The sequence below is a fragment of the Ips typographus genome, linkage group LG5 (genome assembly GCF_016097725.1).
Source record: "Ips typographus isolate SLU linkage group LG5, UJ_Ityp_2.0, whole genome shotgun sequence".
NCBI classification, from domain to species: domain Eukaryota; kingdom Metazoa; phylum Arthropoda; class Insecta; order Coleoptera; family Curculionidae; genus Ips; species Ips typographus.
In genome coordinates this window covers 9,311,523-9,333,726 of record NC_138426.1, presented here as the reverse complement: position 1 = coordinate 9,333,726, position 22,204 = coordinate 9,311,523, and the positions used below count along the sequence as shown (strand labels likewise).

Genomic DNA, 22,204 nt, shown 5'->3' with positions numbered 1-22,204 from the left:
AGAAGAACCCATAATGGGAACAACAAACTTGATATTTAGATTGAGAAAATTTACTTTAAGTTTTGACCAAATAGGCAATTTTTACATTTTGTTCTTTCAAGCTAGAGAGTTGACTTGAAAACTTCATGTTTTGACATTTGAAACTTGACAATTGACATTTGCTTGTTTTTTCAACCACCCAGAGGGTTATAACTGACTATGCATATTAAAACTCTAAAAGCACTTTGTACCGTTCCTATCTCTTGTACTTCTACTAAATCTCTAAAAGTTTTCAATTATTTTTACATGACATTTCAGTAACTTTTTAAATTTCTACAGTCTCGAAGGTTTGATATAGAGATAGAAAAACTCTAGAAGTCTCATTTATTTCCAAAATCTCTCTCAGTACTATTGTCAGTGTAGTATATTATTTGTTATGCAAAAGCAACAACAAACGGTACTCTACAGTGAACTGTGTGACTTCAGTTAGAAATTGCTGATACATGAATTGTGGAAATAGTATGATAGAGACACTGTGTGAGAATTTGCATCCAAACTTAATTTTGTATTAGAACTGTATTTATTAATTTCAGCAACTTTCAGATACTACAGCATTTAGTTAACATTTTTCTGGCAAATAAAGTATTGAGGAGATGAACAATCTGTAGAAAGCCAACTCAAGTTGTAGCTGGGTAGATCTAATTTCACCAAACAACTATAAGTATGGTCCTGGTTATTGTACCAATTTGAGTAATCAATTGCATCCCCAGTTTCTAGCCATATCCATTCTGATTGGAAAACTCCATCAGTCTTTTTGACCCCTCCGATAAAATGAGCTGCAAGCAAGAAAATTTATAGTGAACAAATTTAAATTTTAAGTGTATAAACTTACAATGTGATGTCACTCCAGCAGCAGTTATAGCAGCATTTAATGCAGCAGTCTCTTCTGCAGAACGTTCCATTGCTAGGGTGTAACCGTAACTTTTACACGTAGCATAAGCTTGCAGATAAGTCAGCTTAAGAGTTCACAATTAAAACAATTATTTGATAAAATGAAATGGCATGAAAGTCTTACCTCAACATTGGAAATCACATAATCTTCATGTTCGGTGAGAAAAAGGCTATTTTGCAACACAGATTCCCCATATGTTGCTAAAATGCAAAAAGTAGTCAAAAACACTGCAACCTTCATCATTTTCTATGATAATAATGAATTGTTAGTAAAATAATGCATTTATATAGTTTTTAATATTGCTGAGTGTTTCCAGAAAGTTTCCAAAAGTGCGTATAAATAGTTTGTTTTGACTAAAAATTGTTTTTACTACAGTTATCTGCCCTATCATTAAAATCAGTCCTTCAACTGAAATATCAAGAGTTATTATTAATGTCTAGCGTTTTTTGTTGTTGTATTCTAACTTGTTTTATTATCAAGTTCATCAAGATCAAATGACTAATAAGACAAGAAAAACTTGAAATTTATTGAATACCCAAAACGAGCTTCACAAATTAGTTCTGTAAGAACTGTAAGTATCATATTTTAACAAATTTGAATTTTATGTAGATCAAATCAAATTACGAAAGTTGTTTCTATGCTGACAGATTTTTTTCTATTTCTTTCCAGTTACAGAATTATTGTAGTGGTTTAACCGAACGTTTCAAAACATTGTCATTACACACCTGGACTAATAAACCGAATAAAAAGCAATCAATCAGTGTACAAAGTTGATTAAAGGCTTGCGTGCCGGACAAAATGTTAACGCACAATGAAACCCAAACGATCCCCTACTTCCGCTATTTTTCTACCATAAAAACCACGTTTGAATACTTCACAAATTGACTGTAACGACACTGATGACAGTACCTAGGCAATTGTTATGTCAACTATGTAAAATGATTAATACTCGTCTCGCTGTAACTCTCCTACGCCCCTGGTTTGTATTTTTTGAAGCTGAAAACCTCGAGAAATAATACACCCTAAACCCTAAAACGCACCCAACAAAATATTTTGGTATATGATTTCTTTCACGCCGCCATCGCGGATTTGGCAAATCGTTTTTTCCGCATCAACAATTTTCAATCGGTCGACCGGAATTTTTTTACCTCTCGCTTTTCTTAAGCCCCCAAACATCGGATCCGTCCAGAAGATTTATTTATTATATAATAGGACCCAACATTAAAAAGCTTTTTAAAGATAGGTATACCGCACGTTACCACGGATTAGGAGGATTAATTCCTTTTGGAGAAAGATCGGTTTTGTTTGATGCTCGGTTGTTGTATATTACGTCAAGAACAATTACCCAGGTTCTGGTTGATATTCAGTTTAGCCTCTGAAGATGGGCTTAAAGTTGGGCCTGTAAGACCTAGGTGTGAATTGTTGCATAGGAAAACTTAAGCTGATTAACTGTCATTATTAATTGAATTAAATTTTCGGTTTTACATGGCGTAGAGCACCAATAACAGTAAATTACAACTTTGGAGAGAAGTATTAGGTAATTGGTCAAACATCAACCAGCAAAGCCACGACATCACATACACCGTGATTTTGACGGGAAAAACACAGTGGGCGAAATAAAAACTATTCTAAATAACATTGCTCTGCAATAACAATATAACTCCATATAACAAACATAGTCAATATCTCCAGCTTCCAGGTTCTACAACCCACAAAGATAAAGTTAGTTGATACAACACAAATTTAAATTTATGACTAGACGCCAATATTCTTTGGTTGGGAATGCGGCCTCAGATAAATGGATTAAGCAAGACTGGGCAGTGTACCCTCCCATCGCTGTAGACCAAAAGGATAGGTATGGAAGAGGAAGGCGTTACAAGTCTAGGAATTTTCCCTTTCGGGAAGTTCCCATAGTTGTATTGGCGCCCTCTGTCTTGGAAAAAAGATGCCTCCGCTGACGGAGGGGCTCTTCTGGCGCTCTTCTTGTCCTCCATTTCTTCGTCAGCTCGTCCGTCTCTGGTGGTCCTGGATGGACGAGCCTTTACATCCTAAAGTTTTTGGGGAGTTAGAGTCTGGTGAGTGGAGGATGGTTTCCCCCTTTCGCGTAGGCAAAGCGGGGGAAATGGTCAAGTGCAGTCAGAGACCAGGTAGAACCGGGAAAAACTGCGGAAAGGTTCAACCCAGATTTTGACTCGCCACTCGGGCGGAAGGTCTGGAGGAAATTGTTGTCCTCTTCTTGGCTGGTTGGTCCTGAATTGTCGTCTATCTGAAACAGAAAGAAAAAACTTATTAATAATTACCCTTTATCCAATAACTGGTATTGAGGTCGTTGGTGGGGTGCTTCTAACTCCGGGTCGTAGTCCACTGCTTCTCGGAGTAACTGGTTTTCGCTCGATGTCCATGTCTTTTAACCTGACGTTGCCTTCTATCCTCATCTTTGGTCTTCTTTTGAAGACTATGGCCTGCGTTTTCTCCGCGTTTAGGTCGATCTTCCATTTGTTGCCCCATTTCTCCAATGCTGCGGTCTCCTCTTGCTGGTATCGGGTCAGGAGTCTGCCGCTCTTGTTCCGGGCCATGATCGCAGTGTCATCCGCGTAAGCTGATCCGCTGCGTTCTAGGTGGATCTGAAACATAAATGTTATAGAGAAGCCAGAGAAATGTTATATCCAGGCCGACTGAAAAGCCGGCATCCAGCATTTTGATTAGAAGTCCTCTGGAGGCCTTGGAGACGTCTAGCAGCACGGCTCCTGTAGCTTCTTTCCTGTTGGACCCTTCCGTGAGGTACTCGGTCATCCTCAGGACTTGGAGTTCCGTTGATAGTGTCCTCCGTAATCCAAATTGCTCGTCGGGGATGACGTGCAAGTCCTCTTCTTTAGCCACCAGAGGATGATAAATTCTGCCACTTTTCCCAAGGATGGCAGGATGGGCCGATAATTCTAGGGGAACAGCGGGTCCTTTTGTGGTTTTGCAAACAGGATAACATCAGCCCTCTTCCAGTCAGCAGGAAGGTGCCTCAGTCGAAGTTTGCATTAACAATATTCAACAGGGTTTATAACTAGAGGATGTGTAGTCTAAGGTCACGTGACAACTGTCAGACACATTAAAAAATGTCGAAGCTTTCATAAAAAATGTATGTCAAATTAAATAGGATATTTGGCTGCAGATAAAAGCATTATACATGACGTGCTTTATAGGTTTATGAACCGTATTCGTTGTGCTTACTTATAACAGTCTAGGACCTAGTTTTGTGTCACGTGACAACGGTCAAACTGTCAAGATTTAGTCAACCCGTTACGTGTCAGCTTGGAAAGCTTATACCTGGCCTAATAACGCCGGGTTATCATCCTTGTTCCTTTCTACTTCACTTTCTTCATTTCTGCCATATTTAAATAAAGTTTCTGGTACTATCAGTTTCTTGTATTTTCCAAGTTGTTCCTGTTGTTAAGCATCAAAATATTTGTTTTGCGATAGCATTATTTACATTCTCTCTATAAACTGTATTAATATGTGAAAATTAAACAACAAAAACTGGGTTGTGTTTGATTTAGTTGTTGTTAAATTAATTACATTTTAATCAAATACAATCACATTCGAAGCAAACTTACTGAATTGTTAAAAATAAATGTACTACCTACAAAACCAACAAACTGGATAAAATATTTCATTTTCGACTTTAATAGAGATGGGTTAGCAAATCGAAGCTATACGGTAACAAAGCGTTTCTAACACCAATTATTTTCATTTTCAAAAAGAAAAATGGTTTCTTGTCTAATAGGTTTCCGGGTTTACGTACCTGGAGCGGTCCTTTCAATCAATCGAACGGTCAGTTCGACGTCTTCAAATTGGCTTCAATCTTTAATCTTTATTGAAAGGCCACTAAGTGCGGTCTTTCTTCCTCGCATTGTTCATTAATCGCGGTGGGTCTCCTCGAGAAAAATCATTTCAACGGCTGCGATTCCTTATCGACGCCATTGTGCACGTAACAAGTGGCTCTTTGTTGTTTTTTTCGATACTTTGACGATGTATTGACAGGTTTGTGCGTGTGCACGTACTCAGATGACTGGCAAAACACTAATGAACGTTTAACTTTGACCTTCACAATTAAAAAAAAAACTGGGCCTTAAATATTAAAACCGGCTACCTGAAGATGGGTTTTAAGTCATAATTGGATCTGAAACCTTTCATTATTAATTTTTTGAAGCTAACTAACTGGAAGGACCGCCGTTAGATGACAATGGGCTCTATCAGATGTCCCAAATAGGAAACGGCTTTCGTTTGGGTGAATATTAGATTTCGATCGTCGATCAGCAGCTTTCCGATAAAAAGTAGACAATGGTTTAGGGTCGGTGTTATCGACACAATGGTTTGTTTTTTACTGATGGTTAGTTAGCTCTGGATCTTATCAGGGTGATGTTTTATTTACACATGTCAATCTATGTTAAATGATGTTTGAGTCTTTAGTTTTCAAACAAACTTAAAATCTGCTGTAATTAAACTCACAAATTTGAGAATTAATTCCTCGTATTTAGGGTGAAAACATTCAAAAACAAACGAATCATAAGTTAATTAGTCGGCGGTCGTTAAATCACTAGGGACGGAAACAACATTGCAACCCAGGACCGCAAACTGCAGTTTATGGAAACTCGTTACGCCCTACTACGGGTTTTTACAGTTGAAATAAAAATAAATGCACTCATGATGCTTTTGTCGATTTACTAGTCTGCAATCATCATCAAGTTCAACCTTGACGTTGATTATCCTAGTGTGATTTACTCAGTTTCACATCCATCAAAGGGAAAATTGACTAATTGACTGACTGAACCAAATCCATGTAAACTATACATAGTTGTGATTTTAGTTTCTAAAATTTTGAGTATATTTATGAATACTCCTCCAGATACTCAGTTCTAGATAATAAGTTTGTTAAATTACTTTCTTGGCAACTTTTAAGTTATACGTTTATTAAATCATTATACTAATATACACATGCCTTTTGCATTATTATACTAATATACCTTTGCCCTTATTTGTATACATTTCCTTGCCTAAATAGTCGATTTGCCTACCAAAATAACTTTCCCACAAATTGGTTAATTCAGGACTATCACTGCTTCAGGTGGTTTTTAAACAATTAGGAAAATTCTTCCTTTTTAGATTTGGCCATTGTTGTCAGGTCTACCGTTAAAACGGTATATCTACCATTTTTGTGGTTCTTTTACCGTTCTCCTGTTTTTTTTTTTTGTATATAACCTATCGTTTTAAATAACATTGTCATTATGTTGGTTGTGAAACGTTTTAAATACTTTTTCAATTGATTGAATAAGACATTTATTGAAGACTCCAAAAATGCGCTTAAAACAGTCATTTTCTAACTCCAAATTATCCTCTATAACCACGTGATGCCTGTCACTAATGTAAAAATTTAACTAGAATTTGCAAGAATTACATTTAAACACAGTTTTCTAAACAAGACGTTTTTTTGAGATTTATGACAGCTATTTTGACCATTGTCACGTGACCGTCTAGCTAAATAGTGTTCTACAATCACGTGACAACTGCCACTAACGTCAAAACTGTCAAACTGTGATCAAAAGTTGCAAAAATCAATGTTTAGAAACGTTTTCTTGCAATATTTGACATAAAACGTGTTTCTGAGAATTATGGCGTTATTTTAACAATTGTCACGTGACGATCTAGCCAAATAGTATCCTACAATGACGTGACAACTGTCACTAATGTCAAAACTGTCAAACTGTGATCAAAAGTTGCAAAAATCAATGTTTAGAAACGTTTTCTTGCAATATTTGACATAAAACGTGTTTCTGAGAATTATGGCGTTATTTTAACAATTGTCACGTGACCATTTAGGCAAATAGTATTCTACAATCACATGCCAACTGTCACTAATGTCAAAACTGTCAAACTGTGTTCAAAAGTTTAAAAAATCAGGGTTTAGAAACGTTTTCTTGAAGTATTTTATATAAAACGTGTTTCTGAGAATTATGGCAGTTATTTTGACAATTGTCACGTGGCCGTCTAGCCAAATAGTATTCTATAATCACGTGACAACTGCCACTAACGTCAAAACTGTCAAACTGTGTTCAAAAGTTGCAAAAATCAGGGTTTAGAAACGTTTTCTTGTAGTATTTTATATAAAACGTGTTTCTGAGAATTATGGCAGTTATTTTGACAATTGTCACGTGATTGTCTAGCCAAACAGTATTCTATAATCATGTGACAACTGCCACTAAAGTCAAAACTGTCAAACTGCGTTCAAAAGTTGCAAAAATCAAGATATAGAAACATTTTCTTGCAGTATTTAATATATAACGTGTTTCTGAGAATTATGGCAGTTATTTTGACAATTGTCACGTGACCGTCTAGCCAAATAGTATTCTTTAATCACGTGACAACTGCCACTAACGTCAAAACTGTCAAACTGTGTTCAAAAGATACAAAAATCATGGTTTAGAAACGTTTTTATGCAGTATTTGATATAAAACGTGTTTCTGAGAATTATGGCAGTTATTTTGACAATTGTCACGTGACCGTCTAGCCAAATAGTATTCTTTAATCACGTGACAACTGCCACTAATGTCAAAACTGTCAAACTGTGTTCAAAAGTTGCAAAAATCAAGATTTAGAAACATTTTCTTGCAGTATTTGGTATAGAACGTGTTTCTGAGAATTATGGCAGTTATTTTGACAATTGTCACGTGACCGCCTAGCTAAGTAGTATTCTACAATCACGTGCCAACTGTCACTCATGTGAAAACTGTTAAACTGTGTTCAAAAGTTTCAAAAATCAGGGTTTAGAAACGTTTTCTTGTAGTATTTTATATAAACCGTGTTTTTGAGATTTATGACAGTTATTTTGACAATCGTCACTTCATCGTCTGGCTGAATAGTGTTCTACAATCACGTGACAGCTGCCACTAACGTCAAAACTGTCAAACTGTGTTCAGAAGTTGCAAAAATCAGGGTTTTGAAGCGTTTTCTTGTAGTATTTGATATAAAATGTGATTTTGCGATTTATGACAGTTATTTTCACAATTGTCACGTGACCGTCTAGCTAAATAGTGTTCTACAATCACGTGACAGCTGCAACTAACCTCAAAACTGTCAAACTGTGCTCAAAAGTTCCAAAAATCAGGGCTTAGAAAAGATTTCTTGCAGTATTCGATATAAAGAGTGTTTTAGAGACTTATGACTTTCACAATGGTCACGTGACTGTCTAGCTAAATTATCCTTTAAAACCACGTGATGTCGGTCACTAACTTAGAAAACAATTATTATTAAATAAATCGATTTTTATTTTTTTTTAACTTTACCATCCTGTATCTCGAAAACGGAGCAATTTTGGACTGAGGTAAGTTGCTTTAAATGCTTATTTTGATGTCAGGATTATGTCATAGGATTTTGTACAGATTTTTTAGAGACACCCTGTGTACTATCAATGTTCCGCATAGCATGCCATATGAATTAGCCTGATTGGCTATTTGGCATTATAATTCAATTTATCTACTTCTAGCATAATAATGAATCTTTACATAGCTCATTTTGAGTAACGTAATGGGCTATTTTATCACACTAGTGCGGTAAAGCACCCAAAGAGTACAATAAAACATTCATTATCGCACTAGTAAAATCTCTCATAACAAAACTCAAAGTTAGAGTAAAAAAATGACTAATTTCTGTGTAAATTAACGGACTCGTGTGATCAGCACAATACTTCCCACTCGTGACTATACAATTGCCCATACCACACTAGTGTTGTAAATAACTATTATTGCATTCAATTTGATGAATTGAAACTAAGAGTGTCGTAACTGACCAGAACTTTTTAACACCTGAAATCCGACCGCAAAACACACTCGACTACACCTTTCGGTCAGCCTTGTCGCTTACCTGCGACCATCGAGCTGTAAAATGAAAAATAATGACATTATTATCCCCCCTAATCCCATTCACTGTGCCATTGGCCAGGATACGGTGGTGGGAACGAGGATTCGAGCATGCAGCTGTCTGACTCCAAGTCTGAATAGAGTCTGGCTTTGCTTGCCGTACGGGCGCTATCTCGAAACGTCGGTTGTGCTCGAGTTTACGAACAGACGAAATCGCGCCAGTTTTTCAAATTTTTTTCTAGTGATTATGGGGGTTTTTAGTGATTTTGTGACGATTTTTTAGTGATTTTTTTTATTAGTTTCGTAAGTGAAGTTTATCATGGATTTTTTCTGGGGTTGTTTGTACTTTGATTGGATTACTACATTTTAATGAAGGTAGGTCACTACAACAAAAAAAAACACAATAAAAGATCATCATCTTGCCTCCAAGAATTCCGGACCTCGATCCATTAGAGCTGACAGTTTTTCTTGGGTTATCATTCTCCAATCTCTGAAAAAGGGACATTATTAATAGTGTGTATTCAAAATTTGATTTAGACAGGTTAGTCCCTTGAGATGGTCAGATTTAGTGTCTTTAAAAAATATCTTCTAGTACTGAATTTCTACTATCTGTAAGCAATTATTTTCTCATTACTTTAGCAGCAAACACTCTCTTGAGATATTGTATAAATCTATCTTCGTCATATCTGACACTTTTATAGTATGTGCATCTAAGTGAGACGCAGATAGGTATTGTGAATTCCAATAGATGTGTAACATAATATTATTTATGATTTATCTCTTTAGCCTACTTTAGTATACTAACCTGAATTATGTTATGTTATATTAAAAAGTAGTTGTCATATAATCCCAAATTATGCAGAAAAAAATGCTTGATCCCAAATACTTGGACCAAAGTATTGAATTACCTAGACAAAACTTAGTTAATTAACTTTTAACAACAAAAATTTCCGTTTATCATATCTTTCTGATGAGTCAAGTTTGGTTTGCATCATTTGGAGTCCATAATAGTTACTAATTAAGTGATTTCACTCAATTACGGACTTTAGCTAATGATATTGTTAATGTGCACTAAGAACCTGCTATTTCTCTGTCAAAAATAATATCTAAGGCAGTTTTAAAGAAATTTCAAAACTGTATAACCAGCTTGGGTTTTGTGCAATTATGACCGTAATAATTTACATTTTCCAATGACTTTTTCTGGATATTCCTCAGGGTATAGACTCTTTATGATCATTTATGATCAATTTAGTGATTAAATCACAGATTTTTTTTCAGAAATAACATTTCTTTAAATGTTCTTTATAAAAATAAATTTATTCAATCACAAATCTAAAAATTACCTATTAAAGGTGTCAGAAGCAAAATGGTTCATGTTTTTTTATCTTGCTTTAGGATGGTTCCAATGCACAGCAAAGAACATATTTATACCAAAGGACCTTAAATTAGGTGAAACAAGTACAAAAAAATCACTTTAAAATTTTTAATTTCTCAAACAAATTGAAAGAATTGGGGGGTATAAAGGGTCTTTTTTTACTACTTTTTGAATGTGAATATCTCGGTAACATGAAGAGCTAAAAAAGCCAGTTTTGACTCATTTTGTAGTATTTTTTATCCTCTTTCTAACGGCGTTTTAATGAAATCTATAAGAGTTCAAATAAAAAAGTTACAATCATTCAAAAATTGAATTTTTGCTAAAAGTGCAATTTTGGCAATTTTTTATTTTGCTTCAGGAAGGTTCCAATGCACAGCAAAGGACATATTTATACCAAAGGACCTTAAATTAAGTGAAACAAGTACAAAAAAGGCACTCCATTTAAAAAATACAGAAATCTATATTAAAGTCAGGTTTACCCAACTTCTTTTTTGTTAATTTCTTCTTCTTAATCCTTAAGGAGTTGAAACCATGTTATTGTACTGTTTACATAAGTTTTTAATGTAAAATTTGTAATTTTAGTTTGCTAATGCATACCCTAGCAATCTGCAAAAATGGTTTATTAAATTTGGATGTGAAAGAGTTATAACAAGCAAAACAGCGACGTAAAAGTAATATTTTTAACCACCCAGTAACTATCCAAAAAACCTTTTCTAAAGTTGTTTCAATATCCAGAACAAAAAACTTCACTAATTTAAAAATATATTAGCGTGTAGGAATTTTTGGTATTTTATTGACAGTAATTTAAGAAAGAATTAATACTTAACAAATACAGAATAAGTACTAGCATCAATAAAGAATTTGTGTCATTATCTGAATATTTCCGAAAATATTAGAAAAATCTGAGAAGACGAAATACATTTGCTTTTTCTTTTCAGTTATTGTGTCTAAAATTTACCTTGCAAATTAGACACGTTGTTGTTTAGTGTAACAAACAAGTATTTAAGCATAGTTTTACCTGTAAACTGGCTTTTTAATCATGGGCAGTTTGACTAGAAACTGACGTTTGGTGTTTAAAACAGGAATAAGCCCAACAAAAGCACCCATTGTGTACGTCAATTAAAAGACCAACGGAAAGTAAATTCCGCACAAAATGTACTATTTATTTACACAAGTCGAGCATAATTATCGTGTCGTATTACAAAGACAATAAACTGAACTTTGATGCGATTTACAGGGTCTCCTTTTTGGTTCTCCACCTTGTTGTGAATCGTTTTACTCAATTAAGCCGCACTCACAACCATCAATAACTGGTAAATTGAACGTAGGTCGTGGATGCGTATGAAGTGAAACTAAATCACTTAATCGACACAACGAGAAATTACTTCCTGTTCTAAACTTGGCAATGTCAGTGTTAATTATGATGTATTGGCGCGGTTCAAGTAGAAAACGACGGCTGCATAATCAACAGATAATCTGCAGGTGAGCAAATACACGGTTATTGCGACTAAATGACACACAAGTCTCCGGTTAATACGAAGAAATATACTCGATCGATAAGGCTATATAGCTTCCGAACCGATTATGCAGCGGTTGTAAATCAGATGCGGTTAGATCTGGACATCGCTACGGCCAACAAATTAATTTGCATTTTCAGTGGGACTTAAAATTTGTTAAGTTTTACGGCTAATACCTCGTTACTCGTGACTGTCAAACCGTAATTGGAAAATGATTTAGGTTTATTATTCTGGTTTCAATTGGATTTTTAGCTGGAAGGATAATCCCACACGAAAGTGTGAACCATGGAAAAGCAATCAAATACTGCTAAGTAGTGATTACTAGATAATACAGATTAGAAGCAGATAACTAGATGTCCAAGTTTGCATTTCAAATTACATCAATGCACTCAACAATCACAGCACAAGTTTCTATGCCATTCCAGTTACACAAAGTATGTAGTTCAATGGTTTTCAGCTGTCACTACCGCGTCTTTGCAAACGTCACTATCACATTTCCAACAATTGAACCATAGAGTGGGTAATCTTTTAGAGTGGACACGTGTCCACTATTCAATTACCGAATAGACTAAATTTGATAGTTTAACAGTGTAAAATAACTCAGTTTTTAACACAGTTAGAAAGTGACCCAATATATCAGTTTGTAGCCCTTGGAATTGTTTTTTGACCACTCTGTATAGTGGTGTGTATAGCAAAAGCGTGAAATAACAAAATTATTTAATAATACAAAAGGAACTAAATTTGAAAGTTTGCAATAAAACAGCTTCAAGACAGTAAAACGGCTTCAAGACACTTTTCGCAAATTAACGAGAGTAAAACGTTTTGGCTACTTCAAGGCAGTATTTAAACTTTTGAAAATTTTAAGACTACAAGACAGCTTTAAGACAGTTATTAAACTTACCAAGGTAATTATGACAATTTGAAAGCAATAAAAAGAGCATCAAAATACTAGTAAAACTTTCAGCATCATTTGAAGACATTTTGAAGAGTTTCAAGACAGTAACAAAGCTTAGATCTTGAAATTTAACATTCTCAAGACAGTAAAAGAGGTTAAAAACACTTAAAACGTCAAATTTTGGCAAATTCACGAGAACAAAACGTTTTGAACATGAATTTTGACAACTTCAAGGTAATTAAGAGCTTCAAGACACTTATAAAGCTTTTAACATCAATTTAGAAGACTGAAATAGTTTCAAGACAGTATATGAAAGATTAGAACTTTATATTTAACAATCTCAGAACAGTAAAAGAACTTCAAGACACTCGAAACGACAAATTTTGACTAATTAACGAGAGGTTTTTAACTTCAAATAATAATTAATTCAATAAGTGTTTATAGTTGAGACTGTAACTATTTTTGCAAATAACTCTTTGAAACAAATGTGATACCTAAATTTAGGAAACAAAAATTTTAAAAAACAAACAAAAAATACTTTTTGTAAATTTTGTACCTTTTTTTTGCTACAACCATTATAAAAATGCCAGAAACCTTTGAAAGCTTGGAAAATCTATAAAAAAAAATTAAAAGTGCCTAATGGCTTCTAGAATTATTCCAGAAATGCTTCTGCTCTCTTGTAAAACCTTTAAAATATCTTTTAGTAACAATTGCCATATGCCAATTGCTTTTAGAATCATTTCAAAAGCTTGGACAACACCACCTACAACAATCTAACAAAACGGAAAATGCCTCTGGAATAAAATCCCTCATTTTAAAAATGCCAAGAAATTATTATAAATGTTAAATGCCTGAAAAATGTCGTATGCCTCTCCAAAATGTTTCATAACTGCTGGAACAATTTTGAAAATGCCAGAAGCCTCTGACAGCCTAGAAAATCTCTCAAAAAACTATTATAAATGCCAAATATCTCTAAAATTGTTTTTGCAATGCCATATATGCTCTCAAAAGCTTCGATAAATGTCATGAACCTCGCAAAAATGTTTCATAAGTGCTGGAACTGTTTTGAAAATGCCAGAAGCTTCTGACAGCTTAGAAAATCCTCTTCAAAAATTATTATAAATGTCAGATGTTTCTAGAATGATTATACTAATGCCAGAAACTTCCTGAAATTTGGTAAACCTCTTAAGTACATATTTCGGTTTTTATTATAAATACCAGTGTAGCAATATGTTCTCTAAAAGCTTGGAAAACCTCTCAAAAATCTATTTAAAATGCCAGAGGTTTCTAAACCCTAATAAACTCTTAAACCTCTTAAAACATCAGGGCCAGATGCCTCTAGACACGTTGTTAGAATGCCAAAGATTTCGAAATTTTTTCAAGAATGTATTAAAAAATGTCTCTACACCATTTCCAAATGTAGTTCAGAAAAGGAAAAGTGAGATTCAGTAAAGATCAAGCGTAATTCAGAATAAGGAACTGTAATTCAGAAACCATCAGTTGCAATTCGAAAAAAATTAATTTAAATTCCGAATCATAAAATACATTATCAGTGAATAACATTACCAGCAGAAACTCCAAGGCACTATTAATAAATTAATATACTTTATAATACAATGAATGTTATAAAAAGAAATAACACAACTAAATTAAAAAATTAAACTGAATTGCACTTTACGATTTCTGAATTACAGTTAGGAATCGTGTAGAACCAGTTTAGCCATGATCTCCATGCCTCTAAAGGCTTGAAAAACCTCTCCAAAATTTATTAGTAATGCCAAAGAATTCTAAAAACTTAAAAACGCCTCTAAGAAATATTCTACACCATTTCTAACTGTAATTCAGAAAGAGTCAAGAGTAATTCAGAATAGGCAACTGCAATTCAGAAATCGTAAAGTGTAATTCAGAAACGGTTAATTGCAATTCAGAAAGTATGTCAAGTGTAATTCAGTTTAATTTTTAACCCAAATTGTGTTATTTTTTTCATAACATTCATAGTATTATTATAAAGTGTATTAAATTTATTAAAGTGCCTTGAAGTTTCAGTTTTGGTAATTTTATCCACAGATAATGTATTTTATGGAATTGCCTTTGACTGTTCTGAACTTGATTTGATGGTTTCTGAATTGCAGTTCCTTATTCTGAATTACGTTTGGCCTTTTCTGAACTACATTTGGAAATGGTGTAGAATTGCTAAATACCACTAAAATTTTCGAATTTCTCTCCTCAAAAAGTTGCGATACAACTTCTAAAAATTCGTCGAGAATCTGACTAGATATGATAGATCCAGATAAAGTTTGAGCAAAAAACTAATTTGGCTGATTGTCTATTCTATGGCATTGCCAGAAATTATGTGGAATTCTCAATAGCTAACTGGCATTTGATGGAAACATCACTTAAGTATTTCTATGTTTTTCTACGTAACAAAAGTGTAACAAAATGATGATTTATGAACTAAATTCTCATCTCCATCAATGTAAAGTAATAAAAGGTAAACGGTTGCGGTCAAGTCGGTGCTTCTACAAATACGCCGACAAAGCATTATTTAATGTTGGAATAGGTAGGTGAAAATCCACGTTAAAATACAGAAAGTCTCGCCCTTGTCCCTTAAAAATAGAACTGAAAAGTCGACGACTGGAATGATTTCTTCCCTTTGAGGACCGACCGGCCATTATCCGGATCCTTTTATATTAAACGGACCAACTTTTTCGATATTTTAACCGAGTGGGATTCTGTGTGACAGTTTTAATGGAATTTCAAAGAAGCGCGTTTGATTCATCATAACTGGACAGAAAATCAACGCGGTTTAGATCGGGTTTTCTCAGACCGGTAATTTTAAACAGAGATCCATTAAAACTTTCTCATATCGCTTGGTTTATGAAACTTCCGAGGTAAAATTACCCATCAACCTAACGTACCCCGATAATTGGCCTTATTCATAAGTAATGAATCCAATATTACGGTTAATAACTACGCGCTCGGCATGGCCAGTTAATTGGCAAAAAAAGTTTTAATTTCCTTCCGTAACGGGGCAATAAATGGCAGATCGATCGCAGTCGGGAGGATACCTCAAACTCTCATAAAACTAGTTAGTAAACACAAGCGTCCTCAAACTTGACTCGTGTGCATAGCGGCAAACTATTTAATAAATTACTTGAAGTAGCAAAATTCTCGACGGTAATTAGCGTCAACCATGTATTGAGGCATGTTAGAGTAAATGCCATTGCCTGGAATAGTTCCGCTCCGATGTTATATTAATTCCGATTAGATTGTTTCGGCGTTGTTGCAGACCTATTGCTTGTCAGTGCTAACAATGCTTAGTCTCGATCGATATAAATACATAATCTTGCGGTATGTGTTTGTGGTTGATGGAGGATTTGATAGTCAAACCCTAAACTCAACTGATTTCGACAGTTTATGTTATTTTAGTAATGATCGTCAAGTAAACGGTCATATAATAGTATATTACGTAACTCGTGCTGTAGGAAGCACTTGAACGCTCTCTAGCGGGCAAACGGTATAATCAATCAACTAAAGTGGGGATAGTTTTGGAAAGCTTGAAATCTGCTCTATCGTTTGTTTTCTATGACATTTTGACGTAACTTGTCAAATAAGGGAGTAATTTAGGCTCAAAGCACATCAAAGAGCATATTTATACCAAAGGACCTTAAATTAGATGAAATAAGTGCAAAAAATAGTATATTTCATTACCAGTACAGAAATGAGGATTTTTCCGTGCGCGCGTGACTAATTCTCGTGTGAGGCGCAGCCGAACACGGGAAGTCATGCAAGAACGGAAAATCCATTTCTGGACGAGTAATGAACGATATTTTTTATTATACTTAGGTACCTGAAAGAGAAAATCGGGAATATTTATTTTTATTTTTAAAATAGTAAAAATGTAAGTACATACAACTCAAATTTACAAAAAAAATACAAGTAGGTAATTCTAAGAAAATTAATTTTGGACAGAACCGTTATTATTAATAGTAATATTTATTGTACAATTCGTATTATTGTTGAAGCTCAATCCCTTTTGCATTTCTTTTTGTTGAACTAAAGACTCTGCTAAAGATGTTGAAGCGGAGTGTTCGTGTGTGCTTTGGTTCTCTTGATTGACTGTTACAGATGTTGTAGTTTCCAAGTTACATGGGCTAAACAACTTCCGTGATACTTCAATTTTTCTTTGTATGGACTCTTCTATATATCCTTCTGCTACATTGGTAGAAAGCCATCCTCCGTGTCTTTTCAAAGTGAGCAAATCACCGCCGTTTTCCACCAACATGGTTGCCGAAGAGCGCCTTAGCCCATGTCCGGTATATTCTTCGGGATTTTTTAGTTTTAGGTATTTTGAAACAAGTTTTGGAATACCACTGATAGTATGGCACCCAACATGTTGAGTGTAACATCTTTGGTTTCGGTATGCAACAAATAATCTTCTACTCTCCATATGTTTAGGGCGGAGATCTGCGTATTTACGGTAAATTGTACAGGGATCGAATTTGCAATTTTCATTGGTAATGGTAAAACTTCTTGACCTGTGAGTTTTTCCATCTCGTAAGAACACGACAAGGAAACGCCCATTATCTTCCACATCATCTAAACTCAAACGTATTAAATCATCTCTGCGGCATGCACCGAAGATGCCAAACACTAAAATTACTTTTGCTAGTAGATATTCTCCATCTGAAGCTTCACATAAAAATTTGGTTACTTGTTCTGCTGTAAGAATCTTGGATTTCTTTGGTACATATCCTACAGCTTGTCGTTTCAAAAAAGCAATCGTTTTTGGATATTGATGGTGAGTATTTTCTTTTATTGCCAAACAACTCTTTAACATAGAGAATCGACTCCATAAAGTGGAGGATTTCATAGTGTTGGCTTTTTCAGAAAAATATACTAAAAGAATATCGTCACTCACAATTTTGATTCGTTTCTGAGTCCGCCATTCGGTAAAACTGTTATATTCTTGTCTTGTTCATATCTCAACCTGGATTTCATTGGTAATAAATCTGCACTCACTTCTGCCGCTCGTTGTAAGATATTTTCGGGAATATCCCGATTTTATTCACAATCTGAATTCATTTTTGCAAAATGTAATAAATACATAAATACTTAATTTTCACTGACAGAAAATAAAATTTGTCATTAATAAATAAATCGTTGCTATAGACACATTACTCGTTTCTTTTTTTTCTTCGGGTTGCCATAGGATATCTAGTATCATGGATATCTATGTTTATTAAGCGCACGGAAAGAGGGATCGGGAAAAAATTTCCGTGCGCTGTTCCGAAAATGTCATATTTACTGTATTTTATAAACAGTTGAAAATGTAGTATTTTCTGTTAAGTATAATAAAAAAAGTTTTTCAAAATTTCTCATTTTTCAAAAAAGTTGAAAGAATGGAAAGAATTTAGTTCAATTTGAAACTAACTTTTTGCCAATAGTGCTTACTGTGATTGCGTTTATCCGGTTATAAGTGCCCTAACTCAGTCCACTGAGGGCAGAATATTTTTGGTTCCTTGGAAACATTTCCCTAACTCAAATATTCGAATTTTGCTGACTTTCATCGTTATTCTCCCTGACTTCTAGTACAGCATACTTCTAGAATAATGTTTGGGATTAATGAAGGTTTAAACCCAACTACAAAATTGTCTGGAAACAATTTGGATACAACTGATTAAGCAGATTTAAAGCAAACAATTATTACTTAATACACGGCTAAACATAGTCATCGTCAAGAGACCAAACCGCTAACGACTGCTATTATATGCGAACCAAATAGGGGTATAGTGTCCGTCATAAACTAAATAGGGCAAATTGAATACAATTCCCTACGGCGATAACCTAATTGATTAAATCATAAAATTTGCATGTAAACCCAGGTCGTTTCGGGCCGGTATCAGATCGAAATTAAGCGTTTTTCCATTCAAGCCGGTCTGGTTCCATTTGTACCGTATCGTCTGCGAATAAATATTATTTTTTTTGTTGTTTATGTCAAACTTTTTCACGTGGTTTCATCAGAGAACGACAGTTTCCACTAATTTGTAGCAATTTCCTGTTGAGGCTACAAATTATTATTAATGCATCCAAAACAGATTTCCGGTAACATTCCTGAAGATGAACATCGACGACAGCGGAATAAGGGGATAATCGACTTCCTCGTCCATAAAACCGACATGTTCCATGCGAAACGGCATTTATAAATCATGCCTTCGGGTCACATGTTAGACTGACAAAGAAATCTGATATCCAGTTGAAATGATGTGTTGTCTCGCAAATACCTGTTTACATAACAGCGACCCCTCGATGACAGCCTGACAAGATCGAGTTACACTATACCGTAAACTTTTTGTATCCCCATTGAATTTTTAACATCAAAATATCTCGAAAACCTTAAGAGTGAGAGGGCTGAAATTGCAGGGTTGTTAGAGGGTTAAAAAAGCTAAAATTTTGTATTTATGACATTTGAGCGAAAATTGTTTAATTTTGGTGTAAAACGCCCAAAATCTAGACAACCTCCCTCTAACACATTTTTTCAATAGTGCACCCGACCGTTCTACCTTTAATAACTCCCTTATTTTCAAATTTAGGGCAAAAGTCACTGGAATAAAAAAGATAGAGCAGTTGAAGGGCTTTCCAAAAATACCATTACACGAGTCGATTGGTTGCACGGTTTGTTCGCTAGAGGGTGTTGAAAATTCAAACGCAAATATCTCCAAAAAGACTGAGAGAGTTGAAATTTATAGGGTGGTTAGAATGTTAAAAAGGTTAAAATTGATATTTTGGCGCAGATTGCTTAGTTTGGTCGCAAAGCGGCAAAAACCTAAACAGCCTCCTTCTAACACATTTTGCCCATAGTGCACCCTACTGTTCAACCCTTATCAACTCCCTTACCTTCAAATATAGGTCAAAAACCACCAAAATAAAAAAATAGAGCAGATTAAGAGCTTTCAGAAAATATCCTTACATGAGTGGATTGGATGAACGATTTGGGCGCTAGAGGTTATTAAAATTTCAAAAATATCTCCAAAACTACGTAAATTAGAAGGCAACGGTCACGTGACCATATTTAAGGCCAAAATGTCGTTCTGAAGGTCACGTGAGTGTTTCTAATAATCAAATTTAGTTACGAAGGTCACGTGACTATTTTCAAAGGTCGAATGGAATCTTGAAGGTCACATGACTCTACTTAAGATTAAAATAGTATCCTTGCCTAGTCACGTGACCATATTTAAACCCAAAATGTAGTTCTGAAGGTCACGTGAGTGTTTTCAATAATCAAATTTAGTTACGAAGGTCACGTGACTACTTTCAAAAGTCGAAGGGAATTTTGAAACTCTACCTCAGATTAAAATAGTATCCAGTATCCTTACAGTCATGTGACCATAATTAAGGTCAAAATGTTGCTCTAAAGGCACTGTGACCATTTTTAAGATTGAAAGCTATTTTTTAAGGTTACGTTACTGTTTTCAATGCCAAAATAGCATCCTTAAGGTCACGTTATCATTTTTTATGACGGTACCTGGTTTTATATCTCGATGGAGCAAATTGTGTGTTTCTCACTATAATGACAGATCAAGTACCATCTAGTCAATCTAGCAGCCAGAATTGTCATTATAAAACTATAAAATGAGTAGGTAATGATGCACTTTCTATACAATTTGTTAACTCTTAAAGTTTCTTTATACTTTCATTGTCATTTGGACGGGATTTTGTTAGATATGACTTTAGTGGCAAATTAGGCACTGTCCTAAATAGTGGAACACACGCCACAACTGTCAGAAACAGACCCATAAACCTATAAAATGATTAATAATGCACTTTCTATACAATTTGTTAACTCTCAAGGATTTGTTACAGTTTCATTGTTATATGGGCAGGATTTTGCCAGATATCACCTTAGTGACAAACCAATAAACGTCTTAAGTGGTTCACATGTCACAATTGTTAAAAATAGACTTATAAACCTATAAAATAATTAATAGTATAGTTTCTATCAATTTCGCCAATTTTAAGATTTCTGTAGAGGTTTCTGGGGGCCTATTCTTGAAAGCAGGGAATGGAATTCTCAAGAGAAGTGTTGATAGAATGTGACAGAAGAAGCTGACAATGGCGGGTTCCTGTCACATTCTGCAGGTCTTTTTCCTGATAATTTCCTTCCCTCGTTTCAAGAATACGCACCCTGGTCATTTGGACTGGATTTTGTCAGATGTCATGTCATTTTGTCAGTGACAGACCAATTAGCATCCTGTATACTGGATCACACGACACAGCCGCCAGAAACCAGACTCGAAAACCTATAAAATGATTAATAATGCACTTTCTCTATAATTTGGCCAATTTTAAAGTTTCTTTATAAGTTTATTGCCTTTTTGGACATTGATATAAGTAGGTACTGTTTTTAAGATATGTTTGGTTTTTTAAAATCAACTGGTCAGTTTTCTTTCAAAATTGAGCTGGATTTTAACAGATTTGTCATAGATCAAACATCCTAAAAGAAGACTCTAATCCACTTTGTATACAATTTGTTAACCCTCAAGATTAATTAATCATATACTTTTTACACAATTTGGCCAATTTAAGGGTTTGAATAGAATCTCTGTCACTCTTTCAGAGGTAGACAAAAGTCTATGGCAAAAGCCGCAGGGGCGGTCTACGGCGACGATACCCCAAGTCCTGAAGATCCCACAATGTGGGACGTCATCGACGCCGCCGCCGACTGCGAATGTCCAGGACCACCCCCGGAATTCCTGCTGCCGCCACCACCACGACCGCCCTCGTTGCAACCGGCGGATCCCAGGTTCTGCTCTGATGATCCGTTGACGATCGAAACGTGCGACGCCCTTCCGGTAAGTTGTGTTTTTTTTTCACAACCGAAAAAGCCGCCAGTGTTTGACAGATGTCTTGTCAATACATGAATGCTCATTAAAAATTATAACGTGTTTTCTATGCCGGTTCGTTTTCGTATAGTAGCGACATGTGTGATAAACTTCTACCGACCATATGGCCGTTTAGCGCTCCGGTTATAAATAACGTGTAGATCTGACAGGAGGAATGAGGGTGTCACACACTTAAAATGGTTAATTTGAGCTGGTAATTTGTAATTACGTCCGCTGTAATTTATGCGAAATAGTCAGAGTGCACTTGTGGGATGACCACATGATTAAGACTGAAAAATTATGTTTGTGAAAGCCGTAACGAATCAAAACTTTCCGCCAATTACCTGAATTAAAATGTTATAATATCTCAGACCTTGGGTAGGTGGTTAACAGACAATTTTCATAATTATTCATCAAATTTAAATACTTCAATTATAAGAGTAAATTCATCCTGTCTGTTACATACATAAAACGAGCAAGGATAATAGAAAAGTTTGGGAATTAAACTATGCCCTAATAGTCGATTAAGTCAGTCTTCTGGCTAATATAAATTAACAATGTAAATTTTGAAAGTTTTAGCCACATAAATATGCAATACAGCTCTATAACGAAACAGATTAGTTGAGATTCAGTTTGCGACGACCTATTCGATTATTTATAAGCTTCAAGGTAGGAAATAAAGTAAATAATTTAATTTTTT

General features: G+C 34.9%; 2 protein-coding genes and 1 long non-coding RNA gene across 3 annotated transcripts in view; 1 reads left to right on the top strand and 2 right to left on the bottom strand.

The window, feature by feature from the left end:
- Positions 1-540: 540 nt before the first annotated feature.
- On the bottom strand, positions 541-1,214 carry LOC145729049 (uncharacterized). Its single transcript, XM_081979659.1, has 3 exons — positions 1,055-1,214; positions 872-995; positions 541-815 (listed from the first exon to the last, which is right to left on the bottom strand). The coding sequence occupies exons 1-3, from the start codon at positions 1,172-1,174 to the stop codon at positions 595-597; spliced, it is 465 nt and encodes a 154-aa protein (XP_081835785.1). The 5' UTR covers positions 1,175-1,214; the 3' UTR covers positions 541-594.
- A 7,745-nt stretch (positions 1,215-8,959) lies between these two features.
- pxb (putative Hedgehog signaling attenuator pxb) overlaps positions 8,960-22,204 on the top strand; it is a 109,042-nt gene continuing 95,797 nt past the window's right edge. Inside the window, exons 1-2 of the mRNA XM_081979658.1 lie at positions 8,960-9,210; positions 21,240-21,474. Of these exons, the coding sequence (XP_081835784.1) occupies positions 21,256-21,474 (219 nt within the window). The 5' untranslated portion in view covers positions 8,960-9,210; positions 21,240-21,255. The remainder of the gene's footprint in view (positions 9,211-21,239; positions 21,475-22,204) is intronic.
- On the bottom strand, positions 9,195-11,689 carry LOC145729051 (uncharacterized). The gene is made up of 2 exons (XR_014178245.1): positions 11,229-11,689; positions 9,195-9,325 (listed from the first exon to the last, which is right to left on the bottom strand). It is a non-coding gene; the product is annotated as an uncharacterized LOC145729051 (long non-coding RNA).